The sequence below is a fragment of the Copadichromis virginalis genome, linkage group LG23 (assembly GCF_057382275.1).
Source record: "Copadichromis virginalis isolate Kocher_CV1m ecotype Utaka linkage group LG23, C_Virginalis_male_GT1.1, whole genome shotgun sequence".
In the NCBI taxonomy this organism is placed as follows: Eukaryota; Metazoa; Chordata; class Actinopteri; order Cichliformes; family Cichlidae; genus Copadichromis; species Copadichromis virginalis.
Genome location: NC_140639.1, coordinates 39031127 through 39053179, shown reverse-complemented (window position 1 = coordinate 39053179; position 22053 = coordinate 39031127). Strand labels below are relative to the sequence as shown.

General features: G+C 41.7%; 1 protein-coding gene across 3 annotated transcripts in view; it reads right to left on the bottom strand.

The window, feature by feature from the left end:
- The window catches only part of zranb3 (zinc finger, RAN-binding domain containing 3), a 124434-nt gene that overhangs the window by 13821 nt on the left and 88560 nt on the right, over positions 1 to 22053 (bottom strand). For all 3 annotated transcript variants that reach the window (XM_085447652.1, XM_085447651.1, XM_085447653.1), the window contains exons 16-18: positions 21032 to 21136; positions 14139 to 14281; positions 3785 to 3925 (exon numbers count right to left, since the gene is read on the bottom strand). In XM_085447652.1, the coding sequence (XP_085303778.1) occupies positions 3785 to 3925; positions 14139 to 14281; positions 21032 to 21136 (389 nt within the window). The remainder of the gene's footprint in view (positions 1 to 3784; positions 3926 to 14138; positions 14282 to 21031; positions 21137 to 22053) is intronic.

Below are 22053 nucleotides of genomic sequence, written 5' to 3'. Positions count from 1 at the left end.
ATAGTTCCCCACATTTGTTTCTTTGGATGCTTCATCACTGATTATCGGTCCTTGTGCGTGAACATTTTCACAGGAATACTTTTTTGCCCACTTTTTGTAAGTATAAAAAAAACACCTAATGGCATGAACCACTGCTAACTTAGCAAAGAAGCGATTTTAAATTGTAGCTTTAGGCACTTTTTCACTAGCAGCCTGTCACAAAAACACATCATTTGTTCTCATTTCTTTAGATGATTCTACTAAAAATACTAACGATAACACAGTCTGACGTGCATAAAATTGTATTTTTTGCACCACCAAGCAGACTCCCAAAGAGCTATTAGCTGAAAACTTGGCATATCTCGGCTTGGTGTGTCCTTAAAAAAATATGGATCCAAGACAAGGAGGGGACATGAGAAGAAATGTCACACCTTTCTCTAGTAGGCAAGCAGTATCGAAAAGCCATTTGTGTGTAAAAAACAGAAAAAAAACTAACTAATCGACTAAGACCTGAGAGATGCATGTGGCCCTTCAGTTCTACTGCTCACTGAAGCCTTATCAGAAGTGATTTCAGTGGTACAGTGGCTGTCAAGAAGACATTATTAACGAAGGGAAACAGGGAGAAAAATCTGTAGCAACAAGTCTGATGTTGTGATTAATCCAAATTTGAATTTTTTGGTTTACCTGCTCTCCAAAAAAGACTTCAGGAATGTCCTTCAAGAAGCCAAGAGAACTATTCCTGATGGCTAATTAAAGAAATGACAAGAAAGCTGCCAATGAGAGTTCAGGCTGTGTTGAAGCATAAAGGTGGTCATACCATGTATTCACTTTCAAGCTCATTAGAACTGTACAAACTCTGTTTTTGCCTTATATTCAGGATTTTCGTGTATTTTTGCACATTTTTATAACTCGCTGCACCCATGTATAAAGAAATGAGGGATCAGTCAAGACATTACCCTGTAAACCTGATCTAAATTAAACAAAGCTCACTTTCTTCTACAAACTGCAAATACATTTCAGTGTAAATATCCATGCAACAGAAATAAATCAGTTTTTTTCCTGTATATTTAGTATATTACAATGCTCTATCTGCAAAACATTTCTAGTATGTGTATCTGCGTGCATGTCCGTCTGGCAGAAGACAGCAAATCTGGGCATTTGCCATGTAGTCCCAGCAGGGTGCTAGAGCCACGTTGGAGGGGACAGATGGACTAAATTCTCTTTCCCCATGGTTTACAATTCAGAGAGACAGCAAGAGGAACAAAGGCTACGTTCACACTGCAGGTCTTAATGCTCAATTCCGATTTTTTGATCAAATCCGAATTTTTTGTCTGCTCGTTCACACTACAAATAAAATGCGACAGCAAACGAGCTCTAGTGTGAACGCTCAAAGCGGCCCGCATGTGCAAAAGAAGATGTCACACAACGCGCTCTGTTTAGACACAGAGCAAACAATATTGTTTGACTGATGGCCCTTAATATAAAGACTTCGGACTTCACGTTTCCCAATTTTTGCTTTAAGTTATTTTGTTATTTACATAATAATGTAGATAACCTAATAATTATCCTTATTGCTGTTTTAGAGAGGAGCGGTGCTTCAAAGGATAGTTGCAGATTTCTGTCAGAATCTGCAGATTATGCAGTACAAATAAAATGTTCACGTTTCTCCAACGTTGTCTTCCCAGCAGTTTCACCGGGTGGCCAGGAAGCGTTCGCGATGTCTTATCGGGCGCTTCTCCGGTGCTGATAATTGGCGTCTGTCTTGTGTCAGTGACGTAAAAGACGGATTTAATGCGACTTGACCGTTCACACAGCAGTCGCTTTCTGAAACATCGGATATGTATCGGATTCAGGACCACATACGAAAGTGACCCAGATCGGATTTGAAAATATCGGATTTGTGCCGTTCACACTGTCATACCATGATCGGATATGGGTCGCATAGGGTCAAAAAAATCGGATTTGATGCGCTTTTGCCTGCAGTGTGAACGTAGCCAAAGAGCCAGAGTGACAGAGCACTACAGAAGGAAATTTAATCATTGAAATAGAGAAGAGAACCTTCTAAAAAGGGAACCTTGCTGTTTCAAAGTTGAGAATATACCAAAAACTGGAAGTATCATGGGACAAATGGTGTGCCAGCAAAGTCTAGTCGATGAAAGAGAGACACAAATAGACTTTTTACTTGTGTGTCCAAACTGAGAATAGTGAAAACATCCAGAAAAGCCAGAAATATGTCTTTTAGAAACTGTAAAACATCAATGCATTTGCCAAAAAATGCATGTGAATCAAAAATGTAGGTTTATAGATGTAGAATGTTTACCACCTTGGCTCATCTCTGGTGCTCTATACCGAAAGAAACCAAAGGCACCAACGAGATCTGACACTGGTACGTCCAGCTGTTAATCGAGATTCTTATTTTCCACATTTTAGCATGTTGCTTTCATGTGGATAGCAATATAAAGACTGTTTCCCTTCAAAATGTACACTAGTGACGTATGCTGCATGGCAGGATTTCCTTTTTAGCCCACGCCCAGGCATAGGTGGCACACTTTAAGATTAACTGATACCTTCAATACCAGACATGCGCTTGTTTTAAACGGATGTATGTTATCAGAAATGTCTGTTTCTTTAGTTCACAGTCAGTTGTGCTTATCAGAGCAGAGTGCCATTGTATCTGTGTTTATAAACTGGACAACATTTACTTGGAAAACATTGCCAATATTTTAGAGAATGATTGCAGTCAGTCAGAGTCAGACTGCTACTGTTTGGAGACAGGTTGCCTCCCATCAGATGACTTGTGCAGATGCCTTACAATCTAAGAGCTTGCTGTCCTTTTTTTTACTCTAGTATAACTTATAGCCACAGTTCAAATGTCAAGTGATATCAGCCAGCAGGAAGTATTAGCAGGAACTGAACTGAATTTGTTGTTTTGAAGGAGCAGTTCAATATTATGTACAAGTTTTACTTGAATGCTTAAATAGATAACAGTGATGGATGTCAATCTTCCTACTTTATGAAAACATGGATTCTCCTCATCCCTCCAACCACACGCCACAGTTAGTTGGACGGATGGATGCCATTTCTATTCTAGCTACTAGCATATTAGCACATTTTTTAAGTCAGCTTTTATAAATGGCCATTTAATGTTGTTACCATGCTGCCTTTTACCGTGTTTATTCACACAGCAGTGCTTGCTTCTGTCAAACACTTTATACTTCCAGACACTGCTGTATACCTCATGCAGTAAAACGCTATCTATTGTCTAAAAGCACATATCCTGAACAGAGCCTTTAAGGCACTTTATAGATTATCACAGACATTTTGTATGTAACACCAGTAACTGTGTATATGTGTGAGAGCTCGTCTGTGTGTTTGCTGCAGGTTTCCATAGAGATATTGCCTCCTGGGGTGAGCTGGCCGATGCATCTCACCCAGTAGATCGTATTATGGTCTATATTTACTGTACTAACACACTCAGTGGGCCTTTGTGTCTCTCCCACAAGGCACATACAGATCTCCATGGAGACAGCTGAGGGAAAGAAAATGAAAATACTCTGAATCCTGAAGAGGAAACCATGTGGTGAGACAAACCACCTTCATGTGCAGACCTTGAAGTTTCATCTTTAAATACTACAGACAAGAACGGATCTATGAATGATCAAAATACCGTTTGTGTAGTAGACAGGAGAAACACAGTGATCAGCTAGAAATACATTTGAATTTTAGTTTCATATATTAGCAGCAAACTACTTACAGACCTGAGGACAACTTGACCTTTATGTGCGCGTTTTTTCCCTTAACAAACCTCTGTGTAGCAGGTGGTGTTAGCGAAGAGGCAGACCTCCTCTTTGTGAAGAAGTTCTCCTTTGTGACCAGTCGGACGCTGCCTCCCTCCTCCTGGGCTTTGCTCAGAGACGCCTCGGCCACGTCGTCACGACCGAGGTACCTGTGAAACGGGATAAAATGTTGCTGTGAGGTAATGGTGAATTTGTGGATGTTACATAACCAAAGCACCGGGGAGCAGTTGCAAGCAGATGAATTCATAAACTCTCTCTGGACAGCAATACAAGCAGGTATGATAGGACGCTTGAGGTTGCTCAAGCACACAAGTAATCTTAGTCATCTTTTTTTGGACTGCGGTAATCCTGGGACTCTACCACATCAATGTAACACACACATCACACCCACATAACTAGCAAAATTCTACAAATGGCCTCAGTGCAGAGCCAGATGCACTTTGATTTTTGTTTTTCTTTCTTGGCACCAAACTGTGCTTAAATGCTCAGATCCTTCCTTCCTTCCACTGCTGATTTCCTATTCTGAATGTGTGCTTATATTCTGTTTGTCTTCTTCTCCTGCTGAATCCTATTACTATTGCAGCAGCAGCAATCTAATTTCCCCACAGGAATCGTCAATCATCTAATCTAATCCATCTGCCCCGCTACTGCTTTTTATGGCCGTTGTAATACAGATGCTATGTGTGCAAGTTGAAAATTGCACTAAACTCTACATTCCAATCTATGCAGGATTAAAATGACCCTGGGATGTCAGAGTTGACACAAATACATGTGGAGAGTTGGGGAAAGAAAATCAGTGATATGTTCCTCTTGGTAGGAAAAGATTCCAGAGGCCTTGAGAGAAAAGTGACCAATCGGCAAATGCCGACTGGTCACTTTTCAGGTTTTAACAGAGGGATGGTACAACGCTGTAATGGTCTCCGCAGAGAGCAATTACCCTACCTTTTTACTCCAAGGGGAAGTCAGAGGTCAGCCTTAGCCAATAAGCAGATCGCAGCCATGCTGCTGTCAGTACTTGATGGAACTAGTACTTTACTTTACCAACCATCCACACACACAAGGAACAAACTGCTATTTTGCTTTACCAATAACATCCTGTACATACCGGGTAAATGCCTCTAGTGCCCACTCAAATACAGTCAACGTCCAACTAGAAATATTAAGCATATACATTTTTAGAATGAGTTAATTTGGTCTCATTTGCTAAACTCTGTGTAGTTGTGGCTATTTTGGAAATTATCCATCATGTAATATGTGTTGGAGACCCATGGAAGAATTTAATGTCATCAGTGTTGCAGGTGATTGGCAGTAAGCTCCTACGTCGTTCATCCACCCTCTTCTTTTTATCTAAAGTCAGGCAGGATAAGATAAACAGAGTATTCCAAGTGTTCCTAGTCTTATTTTACGTTTCTTATAGGGAATACTGAGGCACTGGGTTTGCCCCACAGTTCGTCGTGCTGTGAAAACCTTCAAAGGGAGGTATCTTGAAGGCATTTTAATCAGACGCCCAAACCACCTTAGCCGACTACTTTGAACATAGAGGAGCAACGGCTCTGAGCTCCTCACCCTGTACCTACGGCTGAGATCAGCCACCCTACAGAGGAAGCTCATTTTGCCTGTTTGTATACATGATCGTGTTCTTTTCGCCACTACCCAGAGCTCATGACTATAAGTCAGGGTTAGCTTCAGCATTGTGACTCAACTGTTTGGTTTTTGTTGATTTGGTGATTCCTATTTGCACATCTTCTCACCAGCAGTTATCCCTCTGCTTTTTTCTTCTCTTACCAGATAACCAACAAAGAGCTTGAACTTTATAGACTCTGCAGAAAGGATAAAGTCCAGGCTGTGCTTTCAACTATTTTGTAAAAGTCAATGAAGACAGCCCTTTAAGAAAATACAGTAGTTAAGTTAAAAAAAACAAGTCCAAAGCATCCTTTACCCCTAACACAGAAAAGCTTTCTGCTATATCAAGCAGAGAAAATAGGTTAGACTTAGTAAATGGCTCCAAGTACAGATAATGAGCTCGAGGGTTCAAAGAAGTGCGCAGAGCAAGAATTCACGTTTTTTTTAAAAAAGGGGAAAAAAGAGATGAGGTTTCAAAAAAACAGACAGAAAGACAGCAGGCAGCTAATGGATGGTGTAGCCATTTCACAGACAATCAACTCGAGTGATGAAGCTGTTTCACTAATCGTCGAGCAGATCAATAATTAATGTTTCATCTTCAAGCGTTTGTTCTGACAGTTGTGTCAATTGTTGAACTCAGTTTGATGTAACTTCACTGCTGGCACAAGAAGTAGCCTTGTACACCGATGAAACACAATCAATAACTGGAACGTCTCCTGGAACTATAAGATATGGAAAAAATACATTTATCACTGTTTAACTAATAACAAAACATTTACTACAAGGTAAAAACAACAACAACAACAACAAAAATGGGTAAAACACACGTCTCAACTTCTTGAATTGTTAAAAACTTCTGCCGATGCCTGTTTTCATCCAATATATTTGGATATATTTAGCTCTGTGTAGGATTTGTTCTAGTTCTTTCATAAGAAAAAAAATCATTTGAATTGGTTATTGAATTCTACTTGATGGATTTCTATCCTGATTGCACGTTTTTTTCTGATTACTAATGAGACACCAGCCTCCCAGAAACACCGTGCCGGGAGGTGTTGCCACTGTTAAATTCAACTTTTAGTGTCTCTACTCGGCCCTGCAGGCTATGAAACGACATTTTTATGCAATTCCACCACCTCCATATGGACAGAATACTTTCTTAGGGAGGGAGATGGAAAGAAGGCAGAAGGGGGGAAAAAATATAAAGGAAAGATGGATGACAGGAGGCAGAAAGTGGAGGAGGGAGAGACATCAAAGAGGAGAAGTTTCTCTGGAAGCTGAGAGGAGATGAGGAAGAAGGTAAGTCTCCATCAAACACAAGAGCTTCCTTTGCTTCAAACAGTCCCAGCACAGAGGCTGGATGAAACGAGATACCTTACACTAAACTGGAGTCCAACTGCGCTTCTGGGAGAGAGTGGAGGTGTGTGTGTGTGTGTGTGTGTGTGTGTGTTTGCATGTTTTTATGCAGTTAGGTGCCTGGAGAGTAATTCTGTACACTAAGGTGACTGCTGCTACTTGCTGAATGAATCACATTTTCTGTTATGATCCAAACCTCTTCTACCAGTATCAGGGGGCAGCTGGGTTCACTGATGTTGTTTTCAAAATGTTTGTCAGACTGGCTCACATCTGTGAAAACCTAGGATGATTTGGACTGAATGTTCAATGGGGTCTATTAAAAAGTAGTTTAGTCGGCGTATTACTAAATATGTTTAAAGGTGCCGTGCGGAGGTTTTGGTTTGTAGCGGCAGTAATAAATGTGAGTCCCCCTCGCTCTTTATATTGTGCGTAAACAACTGACAGCAGTACAAATCGGTTTATGCAAAGCAATGTGCCTGCAAAGGTTAGCAAACATGGATGGAAATCATCTAAAAAATAAAATGTAAAAAATATGTCTTTGCTAATGTTTTATGAGAACATAAATACACTCGACACATTTAGAAATTCAACAATTTGTATGAATTTCCAGAGGGTGCCGGGCATGATGAACATAAACATGAATGCATTGGTTTTTAGACTTCTGGTTGTATGGAAAGGTTTAAGGACCCTCAGCTCATTTGCTCTGCGACCTCTGTAAACACTTTCCTGATTACTTCACAGTTTTAATTGCTAGCTTTGGGACATATTTAAATATTTATTTTGTAAATTACAGTCCTTACTAAAAGTCATAAAGGATGATAAACTAAGAACCACCAACCAGCGCTGCCGCTCACTCGTCATATCCAGTCTTAAACATCAGTTTGATAACAAATGAAATACTCAGCTTTATGTTTATCAATGGGACGTCACTACCCAACGTGTGGCAGCACAGTGGCATTATTCATCTTTTATACATAGTCCTATGTAGTCTTCTACCTGGGCAGGCTCAGAATTACATCTCTGCTTTTTGCAGATGATCTGGCCTCTCACTTAGAGATAGGTGAGGAGTTCTGCCATTCGGGAGGGGCTCAGGGTAGAGATGCTGCTCCTCCACATCAAAAGGAGCCAGCTGAGGTAGTTTGGGCATCTGACGGTGTTCCGGGCATGTCCCACAGGGAGGAGGCCCTGATTGGGAGACCCAGGATAATATTATAGAGATTATATCTGGCCTGGGAATGCCTTGGTGTTCCCCCAAACAAGCCAGAGGAGGTGGCAGGGGGGAGAGAGGTCTGGGCTTCGCTGTTTAGGCTGTTGCCCCTGTGACTTGGCCCCAGATAAGTGAAAGAAAATTGATGGATGGACATTTGTGTCAGTTTCAGGATAGTTAGATCATCAGCTATGTAGCCTTTATCCTTTCTTGCCGCATACCACATGATGATAGCACATGCTTCTACAACCATAAAGCTAAAGGAAATGAATGGAAACTCATACTTTGCTCAAATCACATCTTTCTATACTAGACTCACTATGTTGAGTACATACTGCTGTAGTTAGCATGACACACTGAAATACTGTACATGTCATTATTGGTAAATGACTCATTTTCAGAGAACCCTATCCTGTCAAAATGTATGTATTAGACAAGTGCTTGGTGTACACAGCGTACTAAAGAAAATAAAACAACTGAGACTCACCGTTAGCTTAGATTAATAATGGGACTAGCCTGGCTCCGTCTAACAAAAAGATGACAACCAGCAGCTCTAACACCCATTAATCACAGTACTTTATCTTGTTTATTCAGTCTGTGCAAAAATCAACTATATAAACAACAACTCAAAGGGATTTTCTTTGTAGCCAGGACTAGTAACTTCCTATCTAACTGCTCAGCAGCTGGTGGCTCATAATAATAACATCATCCAACTTTCAGGAGGCAAGCAAATCAGTGAATTTCCCCAGACTATTCCTTTAATATTGCAGGTACAGGCAGTTAGAAAGCTACAGTAAATTTAAACGTGCAGCACATATTTGGTGGAGGTTGCATCAGGAATGACAAAACGCAGCGTGATTTGAACTTGATTATCTGGACACGGTTTTCTGCCGGTAGACATTTGATGCGCAGCTGCAGGGGCGCTGTTACAGTCAGGGAGTCAGCGGGTAGCTGACAGCGGACACGCGGAGGTGCAGACAGCCGCCTGGCTCGGCACAGAGGACAGACCCTGCTCAGCTGTGTGAAATCAAACTAACGAGCTGCTGCACCGGTGTGGCCCAGCTGAAGCCGCTTTGATTGATTGCTGTTCTCTGCCGGCCTCGGTCAGACAGAGCTGACAGTAACGGCATTTTCGGTGGCAAAGATTCTCAGAGACACGTGAAGCTGCTAATTCCCATGTCAAATGTGTGTTTGAACATGAACGTGACATCAAGTATGCCATCTTTAACTCAACAAAAAAATCAGTGTGTTGGACAACTCCAAATGTTCACTGCAAAGACGAGTACTGTCAAAACAATGCTGCAAAAGAATGCAAATCTGAAAAGTCTACTTGGTATAAGCAGCACCACTCAGCCTGTGAAAATGTCTTCTGTGGCTCTGGATGAGATTTGCCAAAATTGAGGAAATAGTCCTACCTTTACTGAGTTTCAGCTTGAGACTTTAAATTTAAAACAGCAAGTCTGTATTACATACTGGGGGAGTTTGAGTTTATCACGGAGGAAGATTCTCGAGGAAAGTGCATCATCCAGTGTTTGCGTCAAATCTTTATAAAAAAGCACTTTTGCAGTGAGTCATTGTTGGGAAAAGAAAAAAGGAAGAAAACAAATCAAAAGTTCAAATTCTAACAAGTCCATCAACTATATGCAAATGCTGTACTGAATTTGCTCGAGTACAGCTTTAATGTACGCTGCCAAGACAACACAACAAAAGTACTTTCCACATCTTAGCCAAATACAAATGCACTGAGTTTCCATCTTAGATGCTGAACATGATTTCAGTGTTGTATATACTATTATAAATATAGCGTTTCATACTAACGCACGAGCAGTTTTACTTTTCAAGTCTTCATCGAGCGATCAAAGCGAAGGCTGGAAAAGCGATTTCTTCAATTTAGTAACAATTACGCACTTTTTGCAGCTAGTTTTGAGAGAAATTCTGGACGTTCTTCCCACAAAACGGTTTTAGTTCGTCAACATTTCCGGGACGTCTTGATTGAACAGTCCTCTTCAGGTCACGTCTGAGCATCTCATTTGAGTCAAGGTCAATATTTTCATTTGGCCGTTTGATAAAAATGAATTTTCTTATTTTGTTGTTGAGTTATTTAAGTGTGCTCTTCCATCACCAAATTTGTATTCTCGCTTCATGTCGTGCTGCCCTGACATTCGCCTGTAAATCGAATCCAATTTAAAAATTCATTTGTCCTCTCAGTGATTGTAAGGCGTCCTGTAGTGTTGTAGAACATCCAAGTGGTCTTGTGCAAATTTAAAATGTGCAGTTTTTAGTGATCAGTGGTTTCCTTTATGTTGTCCGAGCATTAAGACCCATCTGGATGAAGATTTATCAAGTTGTAGAGACGGAGCTTGATTCAGGATTGCATGTTGTAGCTACAGTCCTGGTTTTCTTCCTGTAGAGCAAGGGATGTCAAACTTCAGTCCTCGAGAGCTACTGTCCTGCAGCTTTTAGATGCATCCCTACTCCAACACAGCTGAATCAAATGCTTGGATTACCTTTTCAGCTTACCATCAAGTTTGGCAAAGGCCTGATAACAAGCCATTCATTTGATTCAGGTGTGTCAGAACAAGGATGCATCTAAAAGCTGCAGGTCAGCAGCTCTTATGGACTGGAGTTGGAGACCCCTGTTGTAGAGAGTTGGTACATTCAGGTTTTTCAACCTTCTTCTGAGCTCCAGCCAAGGAATCGCAGACAATGTCAGCAACCAGACTTTGCATGTTTTTATTTAAAAAGCTGGGCACCTCTGCAGGTCCAATCTCATCTGGTTAACCGGAACACTGGACTCCAAGTAGCTCTTTTAGTCATTATCATAGAGCTCCACTTAGTTTTTCCAACGTTCACTGTGAGTGATTCTGTTAAACATCTTTCAAGTCCCACTGAAATACTCCTACGCTGTAATTTTGAACTACCAAGTCTTTTGTGTTGCGCTGCTCAGCGTTTGACTGGGAGCTTGTATATAATAATACATTTCAGATGACAAAAACTGGTCTGCACAACACCGAATAAAACATTTAACTTTAACAGCCTCTACATTTGATGCTGGCTTTAACAATTATGTGTTTGTATGCACACAAAAATGAAAAAATAACATTATTATTTCTCTGCATTAAAGTGGTAATTACAGGCACCAATCAACTTTTTTTATTTCCAACGTTTTGGTATTTTAACAATGAAACCTCCTCAGTGCGCATAACTGGATTAAAATCTCCTTAAATCTTCTAAAATTGCTGCAAATCACCATGAATGGTTTATAACAAAAGTATCCAGTGTTGGAAACCCAGGAAAAGTGTATTAAGTTTGAAGTAGTTGAAAACTGAGTGTCTCAGAGCAGAGAAGGTGAGCTGTGATCGCCCCGCTGAGCCATAGCTGGAGCTTGATTGGTTCTGATTAGTGAATAAATCAAACAGGTATCAAATCAAGCCGGGCCAATTGCCTCCTACTCACACCTTGATTAGGTTCATGCACCCAAACGCTTTCCCCAGTTGAGAAACACTCTCCCTCACTTACAAAACGCACACACACACGTCTGCCCTGTAATTGGCAAACTCTCCCTGCCTTAGTCCACGCCAGCTGTAATTAGTGTGCCAGCAACAATGCTTGTTTGTCAAAAAACACACATGTACGCATACACAGAGCTCATCCCATTTTCTCTTATGTCTCAGCAGACACCCTTTGATACACCCCCACACACACACACACATGGGCACGAAAACACACACAGACGCACACACGCATTATTCAGCCTTCCATGACGCCTGGGGCAGTTAGTATTTACAAATCCGCTTGTTTCTCTGTGAAATCTCTCACATTACTTCTTGGATTCTGTCATAATGTTGGGAACTACTAAATCTCACTATTTCCACCGATTCAAAGCAGCGTTACAGGATATCTTACTGACTGGATCATTGTGGGAGATGCATTTTTGCTTACAGTATACAGGTTTGCTGAACTGCTTATAGGGGAGGTGTGGCACAACCAATCATTAGTGCACACGTGCGGTTTATAGTGATGATTAGGAAGAATTCAAACCTGAAAACATCATTTAGGAGAAAAATGGGTCTTTGATGTCAAACAGTGGTGAAAAATGGCAAACTTCTTGTTTCCTGCTGGAAACTGCTGGCAGATGTAGCTAGTTTGCTAAATAAGCTGATATGTGAGAAGAAATTAATTAAATACAGCAATAAATGATCATAAGATCCATTTAGTTCATATTACAATCTGTATGTTTAATTCTACACTTAGGCTACGTTCACACTGCAGGCGAAAGCGCATCAAATCCGATTTTTTTGACCCTATGCGACCCATATCCGATCATGCTATGACAGTGTGAACGGCACAAATCCAATATTTTCAAATCCGATCTGGGTCACTTTCGTATGTGGTACTGAATGCGATACATATCCGATGTTTCAGAAAGCGACTGCTGTGTGAACGGTCAAGTCGCATTAAATCCGTCTTTTATGTCACTGCCACAAGACAGACGCCAATTATCAGCGCCGGAGAAGCGCTGGAGAAGACATCGCGAACGCTTCCTGACCATCCGGTGAAACAGCTGGGAAGACAACGTTGGAGAAAAGTTAACATTTTATTTGTACTGCATAACCTGCAGATTCTGACAGAAATCGGCAACTATCCTTTGAAGCACCGCTCCTCTAAAACAGCAATAAAGATAATTATTAGGTTATCTACATTATTATGTAAATAACAAAATAACTTAAAGCAAAAATTGGGAAACGTGAAGTCCGAAGTCTTTATATTAAGGGCCATCAGTCAAACAATATTGTTTGCTCTGGGTCTAAACAGAGCGCGTTGTATGTGACGTCTTCTTTTGCGCATGCGGGCCGCTTTGAGCCTTCACACTAGAGCGCGTTTGCTGTCGCATTTTATTTGTAGTGTGAACGAGCAGACAAAAAAAATCGGATTTGATCAAAAAATCGGAATTGAGCATTAAGACCTGCAGTGTGAACGTAGCCTTAATCTGTTAATACAGGAAACCCATCCACATGTGGGAAAGCTTATTGCACAGAATGAGGATGGTAAGTGAAGACATGTTTGGCTAATGCATTAGCAAAATATTGATTCTAAATATTGTTTTTAGATGAAAGTTTTCACTAAATGTGGTACAAACTTGAAACGTTTAGGTAAAAGATGTATTCAGATAGCTGGACCTTCATCAGTAATGCGTGTGCATGGTCTACCGGAGGTCTGAATTTAGATATTGAATTGACCTTCCTGCAGTCCAGATCTTTCACTAGCTGAAAACATTTGACGATCCAGGACTGTAGAGCTGCTAGAACCATATATTAGATAAGAACGGGACAATTTTCCTCTCCCTAAACTCCAGCAGCTGTGCTCCTTAGGTCCAAGATATTATTACAGACTGCTATTCAAAGTAGTGGGGATGCTACACAGTAGTAAACATGACTCAAGACAACTTTTATAGAATGTGCTGTTGCCATCAAATTCAAAATGAGCTCATATTTCTCTTGAAATTGTACACCTTCTCACGTTAAATATTTAACATTTTCTGTTGTGAATAAAATTTGGGCTCATGGGATTTGCAAAGAATTGCATTTTGTTTTTACTTATAGAGCCTCCCCGTGTTTTTATAGAACTGTGTTTGCATCTTTTTGGAACGTAGCCTAAAACCACACAAATCATGACCCGCAGACTGTATATTAGAAAAAAAAAAACCACCTAAAAAACCCGATGTAGCCAACATGAAGCAGGACGTGATGACTGAGAAACTGAGGGACACTCTTTAGGCGAAGACTTCCAGCTTTATCTTCTGCTTTGCCTCAAAAAAGGAACATAATTTTAAAGAACACCTTGTAAAAACCCAAAACTAATGAGTGAGAGCATGCACTCACTAGGCAAATGTTTACTGACAGACTTGAATACAACAGTTTTTACAATCAGAGGAGTCACATCCTGTGGGCCACTAGAAATAATCTGGGTTTAAGGTATTTCCAAACTGGCTTCACAAACTACATCCATATAACATTAGCGGTTAAAGCAGAAAAACAAACTTGTTTTTTGGGCGGTTTGGAAAAGGTTAAAACTCAATACAAACCACTTAACGTTCATTTCAGTGACTGAAAATTCACTGATTAGAAGAGAGGTTTGGTGAAAGTCAAAGCACGTCTCCTTCAAGGAAAAAATCTGACCTCTTGGTGCTCGAGTGAGGGCGCTGGGCGGCAGACAGCTGCTGCAAGCCCAGGGTAGGGCTGTGGAAGAGAAGACCGCTGCGTCGAAGCAGTTTCTGCTTCATGGCTGGCAGGCCGCTCCACTCCATAACAAAGCTCAGCACCTGCGGGGCGACACGACACCTCACTTCATATTCAATTTCAAGCCGCAACTGCAGCCGCCGGAGTCTTCATTTTCAACACAAATTGATAGTTTGGACAGTGAAACCTCTTTAAAAGCAAAACATTTTTTTAGCTTTTCAATTTTGAAAATGCACTTCAGTCAAAAACAAACAATTCAAAGGAGACAGTTTTCCAGATAGCTGAACAAAACCCATTAAACCAAAAGAGGGCTGAATATTCTTCCAGCGAAGGCAGGATTAGAAGGAAATCTACCAACAATATAACAAATAGCTCACCAGACACCGAGCCTTAATGGACAATTTACCTACGTATATTACACTTGAAAGGGTTTTTTTCCCTGTCTTTGCTATGGATGATATTTACCGTCACAAAAAAGACTTGGGTCAAGATAAAAGTCTTTATATGTTATATGCAGACAGGTTTCAAGCTATCACAGCATGAAAGCTGTCTTTGTTGATCTTTGCGCAGGTATATTTTGAAGGAATTAGTACGTACTACTCATTAAATGTTTAATGTTAAATGAAAGTATTCAACAGAAACAAATGTTTGACGTCTGGATGTAAAGATGAACTCGTTAAAATAACGTTAATAAGTATATATTTTAAAATATTTATTATATAACATATGTACAACATGTATCATGACAGCTATCTATATATAATACATGTGATATTTATATAACACACTAATATCCCCCATTCTCTGCGGCCTGCTGGAGCAGGGGGGCTAGGAGGAGGAGTTGGCCGTCCGACTGCGGTCTGGAGTGTGGGGCCTCCCTGCTGCTGCGGAGTCGGGGCGGTCTGCCTCTCCCCACCGCAGGGAAAAGGGTAACACCACCTGGGTCTGGGTGCAGTTCCCCCCTCCAGGGGCAAGGGTACCTAGACCTGTTTCGTAGAGTACGCTTGGGGAGTGTGATCGTGTGTACAGCGTCTCTTTATGTCTGTCTCCACGTTGGTTGAGTGTGGAGTAAGTGCATATGAGAGCATGAGGGTGGGAATGGATGTTTGTATCTGTGTGTGCCTGTATTTCTGTGTCTATATGTCAGGTTGGGTGTCAGACGCCACCTCTCTGGGGACATCTCAGGCCCTCCAAGGTTTGGAGGCCTATCTCCCCCTACCACCACTTCCCCTGCCAGTGGCAGACGCCCTCAGACATCGGTGCGTTGGTGGTTCTTTGTGTCCGGGGATGGGCGTCCAGGTACACACCGGCTCACTCCTTGGCGGCCGCTTATCGGGACCTGGAGCCTGGGGCTCGCTCGGGCCACTTCGGAGGTGGGGTGCCCCCGGCCTCTCGGCCTGGGGCTCGGTCACTCAGGCACGGCTGGCTGCCGGCGGAGCTCACGGGCGCGTCACTGCAACTCCCCCTGGCTTCTGCTCCGCGGCTGCTGAGTGAGCCCTCATCTGGGACTCTCCTCAGCTCTTTCTGGGACAGTGGCGCGGCTGCCCCTCTGTTGGTCTTCCTTGGTCTCTTGTGTTCTGGGGGCCTCTGGATGTCTGGAGTTTTGATCTCCTCCATACCTGCTTCATGCCCTGGAGGACGGGGCTGTGGCCCCCCCACACCCTCTAGCAGATCATTACATGAAGGAACCTTTTAAAAAAACAAGCGCGTCCATGCTCACAGGTGTACACACGGGTGATCACACCCACAAACTACACCCTTTTTGGCTCCTACCTCAAAGCACACTGTGTTCTGTTGATCTTATGTGCTGCACAATAATGTTTAATATTTAGTATTTACTGTCATATTCCCATATATCATTGTGATGTTGTTTATTCTATTACTCTTGTTCTCTTCTGCTTGCTTTCTTTTTTCTTTCTCAGCAGGTCACCCAGGTCATTGATATATGCATTTTTTTTTCTGCCCGTTCTGTTGGTTTTTGTTTTTTGCCCTTCTCCCCCGTCCCTCTTCTCAGCTGTTTCTCTTTCCCTCTTTCTTTCCCCCAGTCAAGTCTGTCCCGTATTCAGTAAGCGAAAATAAAATAAACAATAAAAGGTGAATCAAATGGACCATTACGGCAAGGCTGGGATGGTCAGTTTGGTAAAGTAAATCCGTTGGGCATCTTTCTTTGCCTTTAGACAACAATTCTGATGGCAAAAGAGCCAAACGGGACAGGCAAAAAAAAAAAAAAAAAAAAAAAAAAGAGGACTGATTGCAATTTTCTTGGATTGATTCTGATAGCCCATACAGATTTTTGCTGATTCCAGTTTCCAGAACTAGAATTGACAGCATATACAAACCAAAAAATAACTTTTTCTTCAATATTAAATTCTATTTTTATAATAAAATGAATTGTCACACTTTATATGTCCACGTTTAGCTGTGTAAGGGGGGTTTAACTGCCTGATTAGGTCTGTCTAATGTGTATGCTAATGCAAATGTCTAACAACATTAGCATTAGCATTTGCAACGTAAGCGTTTGCCTCTGAGTGTGCGCACAACTATCTGATAACAGCAATGAGCTATGTGACATTAACCGGCCGGTCCCTTGTCAAGTATGCTGGAAACTGCTGGCTTGTCAATTAGAGCATGTATTTAATTCAATTTTATTTTTATTTGGCCAAATCTCAAGAAGAGTTGCCTCAAAGTGCTTTATATTGTAAAAAGACCCAACAACAATACAAAGAAAACAGAGAAAACCCCAACAATCAACAAACATCCTGTGAGCTAGCACTTTGGTGACAGTGGGAAGGAAAACCCCCTTTTAAAAGGAAGAAACTACGGATTCAAGGTCACCTGATCCAATCCTAAATATAGGCTTTAAAAAAAGGACATTTTTAAGCCTAATCTTAAAAGTAGAGATAGTGTCTGTCTCTCGAATCCAAACTGGAAGCTGGTTCCACAGAAGAGGCGCCTGAAAGCTCAAGCATCTGCCTCCCATTCTACTTTGAAATACTCGAGGAACCACAGGTAAGCCAGCAGTCTGAGAGCACAGCGCTCTAATGGGGTGATGCAGTGCTATAATGTCATTAAGATCAAATGGGGCCAGATTATTCAAGACCTCGTATGTGAGGAGCATAAAAGCATCTCTGCTTTTATCAGGAACAGACAGTACCAGAGTCAGCGAGGGGCCGCCATCTACTGCGACTTATTTTGCACATATTTTCACAAAACCAGAACAACGGCATTTAAAACCACAAATGATACTAAATTATTATCGCCCATAACATCCTTGAGACTGAAGGCAAGTAGTACTCTGTCATTAGGAACTCAAATCACAGCATCAAGCCGAACGTCATGTGCCGGTAGAGCACCGAAACCCTCCTCTACAGCGAGACAGTCTTCCTCCTGACAGGAGGAAAGTAGAGATGAAGACTGTGGGTAAGCTTAGTGAAAATCTGAAATAGTAATTGTGCTGCCAGGCCATCAGAGGTTAGATGAGAGCCAAAAAGTTGAATCAGATGTCAAAAGTTGAAACTAAGGAGGAGAGTGGGATGCTCCTTCCAGCTTGCAGATTGGCCGAAGGTCAGACAGGTTAATAGGTGAGACGTGTGGGTGGAAACAGAGGGTGCTTTGATTTTCACTGTGTATCTGGACAAAGATGTATGATAATGATACTTTTATCCTTTAAGTTTTACTTTTTTCTTGGTGGTAAATGATACTCCAAAGGCTAAAAACAAAACAAAATCATTGGTCCCAGTGGTTTTTGTCTTTTTAGGAAACCTTCATATTGGTGTTTATACAAATGAGGAATTAATATGTAAAATTCTATCTAAACTGTATCATGGTTACAGCCAGGTTACTGGGACATTTGTAACACCTGTTTATTACTTTAACAGAACACATATCTAAATGTCACAGACCAGTCTGACATACACAATGTGCTCTGTCCTCCTCGAGTTTCTTACTTCACTAAAACAGAAAATAGGAAAAAAAACTTATAGGTTCAAAAAATAGAACAAACATCAAAAGTTTATGTGCTTCTAGTTGCCAAAGATAAACACAAACCTCTCCACAATGAGACTTTTTCGTCTCTCACTTTGCACTACAATTTCACTCGTGTGTCACATTATAATGTTTATAAAATGCAAGTGCAGGGGCTCAAGTGGGCTGGAACTATCCGGAGCAGCGTCCTGGCGACCTTCATTATATCCAATAGGCAGACTTCCTTCGAATAAGTTAATCTTTTATGCACTGGAGCCTGGTTTCGCCTCCAGAGACATCAGGGATATACAGTGGCTTGCAAAAGTATTCGGCCCCCTTGAACTTTCCCACATTTTGTCACATTACAGCCACAAACATGAATCAATGTTATTGGAATTCCACGTGAAAGACCAACACAAAGTGGTGTACACGTGAGAAGTGGAACGAAAATCATACATGATTCCAAACATTTTTTTACAAATAAATAAATAAGTGGGGTGTGCGTAATTATTCAGCCCCCTGAGTCAATACTTTTTAGAACCACCTTTTGCTGGGGGGCTCAGAGTAGAGCCACTGCTCCTCCATGTCAAAAGGAGCCAGTTGAGGTGGTTCAGGCATGTGACAAGGATGCCTCCTGGGCGAGATGTTCCAGGCATGTCCCACTGGGAGAAGACCGCGGGATAGACCCAGGACATGCTGGAGAGATTATATCTCTTGGCTGGCCTGGGAACGCCTTGGTGTTTCCCCGGACAAGCTGTAGGAGGTGGCTGGGGAGAGGGAGGACTTGGCTTGTCTCCTTAGGCTGCTGCCCCCGCGACCCGGCCCCGGATAAGCGGAAGAAGATTGATGGATGGATGAATCAATTAACAGAAGTAGTTCACATCCTGAAGCATCTAAACAGGCCCAGACCATCACACTACCACCACCATGTTTGACCCTTGCTTTGATGTTCTTTATATGAATTTTTTGTCTCGTCAGTCCACAGATTATTTTCCCAAAAGTCTCGGGATCATCAAGATGTGTTTTGGTAACAGTGAGGTGGGCCATTTTAATCGTTTTGATCTTTTTGTTTTTCACCTTCGAACTCTTCCATGGATGCCATTTTTACCAGTCTCTTTCTTATTGTTGTTCCTTACTTTATTTTGAAGCAAACATTCTCCTTTTCCAGTTTGTTTTGGACTTTTAACAGTTTCACAACCACTTTGCAATTAGTTTAAGTGAGTGTGCAACTGTGGTAAACTGCTAGTGACCAAAGAAATAGCTAGAAAATTCTGGATGCAGCACCACATCCAGACTTATTATTATTATTGTGACTTATTACACCAATCAACTGCAAGCAATTTCCTGCGACCTCTTGCCAAACAGTTTGATAATACACGTTTTCCAGGCGACCATTTACCAGTCTCTAGGCCTGACTGACTGAAGTTGTAACTACAGAGCTCAAAGTGTGAGAACACCATCTGTTAAAACCTTCTGTTTGGCAGGGCCAGCTAATCACAAAAATGTTAATTTAAAGGGGTCTGGTAGCTATTTTGGCTTATTTCAGACAAACAATGACCTGAGCCTCGGCACCAAAGCCAACTACACTACAGGTGCAACTTCTCGCTTAATGTAAATAAGGACCGAGTAGCTTTAGTAAGAATATAAAAGCAAAGACGTTAAAACGGTTTTTGTTGAAAACTATTTGGGTTGTGTTCTCTTCACTAAACTGTATTTTAACCTCAATTAATGATTATCTTCACAGAAACATTATCCAGTTTTCATAAAATACAGATTATTCTAATACATATTCTGTAATTACTGACCATTCATCTCAAAGATGGTTTGATTCATTTGCCAGTGTTGTTGTTCTGGCTGTAGGAGTGTTTACACACCACTGCTTCCCCATCCAAGACGTTTCACATCCCGCATTAAACCGCTTGCTAAGTATTGATTGTGATGGACAATTGGAGTGTAACGGGGCATAAATGATGGGTTGGAGGATGGCTGCAACTCACGCCTCGGTTTAACAAAGCAACATAAACAACGTGACAGGCGGGGCTTCTGTCAGTAGCTGGTACCGACACGGCAGATTGCAGGATTTAATATTAGCTGGTTGGTGCTTTGGGTCGTTTGAGGCGATGATCTGTCTCCTTTAACAACCCTCATAAAACTGCACACTTTCTTTTGCCCGTCTCCTCGGCAGCCCAAACCCCCAAGCCACCCCCCCTCTTTTGTCCTATCTCCATCGTCCGCCACCTCCACTTCCTCGTCCTCCTCCCTCTCCTGCTCTCCTTCGTCAGGCCCTGCAGTAGTGAAACGTGGGCGTCCATACTCCACCTATCTGTCAGGGGCCCAATGGTGCGCTGCTGCTCTTCCTGCTCATGATCAGAGGTGTCATTAGTTTCACATGCCAGTGACACACACACATCCATTAGGTTTAATAACCTCCGTACTGCCTCATGTCTCATCTTCACTGGGTCACTGGAATTGAAGCGATAGCTCCACTGGTGAGATATGAAACTAAATTATCTTAGTCTAAAATTAAGGTCATCCTTAACGCAGCCTATGGGCACACTAAGTGAAAAACTTTTAGCTCTACACTCTAGCATATGCAGACTTTTCCATCATCTTAAATTCTTCTCATGGCTACATTTTTTTGTCTTTGCAATAAATCACAAGAAGCAAACAGTGGCACATCTTATAACCTAGAAGTCAACTTTAGTGTAATTTGCCTCTAAAGTGTTTTAACAGTAACGACAAATTAAGTAGGTACATCTCCCTGGTGTGAATGCCCCAGTCCACGTACACACCCACACACATTCATGAATATCAAAGCGCACGCAAGAGACGCGCACATATCCAGACTCAGGCCGGCGGGAAGGGCAGACCTGTATTCGATTTTCCCTGCGCCGGCTGAAGGCCTCGGGCAGGTCATCCCAGTTGGTTAGCTTGATGTCCAATGGGATGAAACTCAAGTTCAGCGAAGCTCCGTCCTGAAAGATGAGGAGACAGAGACGAAGGAGACAGCCTGAAGCAAAGTTACCACCATCAAGTAAAGTATTGTAAAGTTGTAACTAATATTATTTCTAAACATCTTTAGCCTGACTTATAGTTTGTTACTCCACATTTGCCCTTCATCATCTAATATGAAGTCTTTGGAGGCAGCCATGCAATCTGTAGCTTTTGAAACATTTTAATTCCAGTTCAGTATAAAGTGCCAATTCAACACAGTCATCTCAAAGAGCTTCATATTTACACGGTAAATATTGAGGAAGAACAACAACCTCTGACAGAACCTGGCTCATGGAGGGGCAGCCTTCTGCATGACTGGCTGACTCCCTATACCTGTGTACCTGGATTTTCTCTAACCCCAGTTAGACGAGCCGTTAGTAAAGGGTAAGGATGGATGGAAAGAGACCTCAAACCAAACCAAAACAAACACAAGAAACCTCAATAATTTAAAATGGCCAGCAGAGGGCAACTCTTCTGGTTGCTGTAAGGTGTCCAGCAGTATAGAGGGGAAAATGGCCTTAGGTTCCACTGACCTGTGATCAGTGAACACTTTTCTGACAAGCTTATGTGCTCAGATGCTACTTTCAAGTCATACTGAATAGAACAGGAAGCTTATTTTGAAAATGCTAGATATAGCGTGAAATGGAGGCAGATGATTTGCTGTGGCAACCCCTAAAGAAGAAGAGGAGTACTGATCAGGCTGACAGCTCATTGGCTAACAGCTTATCAGTCTCAGGTTGTTAGCTAATGAGCCTGCTTTGTCCCTCGGTCACATCTAGTTTCAAAACACTAAGATCGCTACGACACAAAGGGGACTTCACTAAACAATAAGTGCTCAATTATTGCCATCGTTTATATGCAGTTTATGATGCTGACCAAGTTTCCTTGATGAAATGAG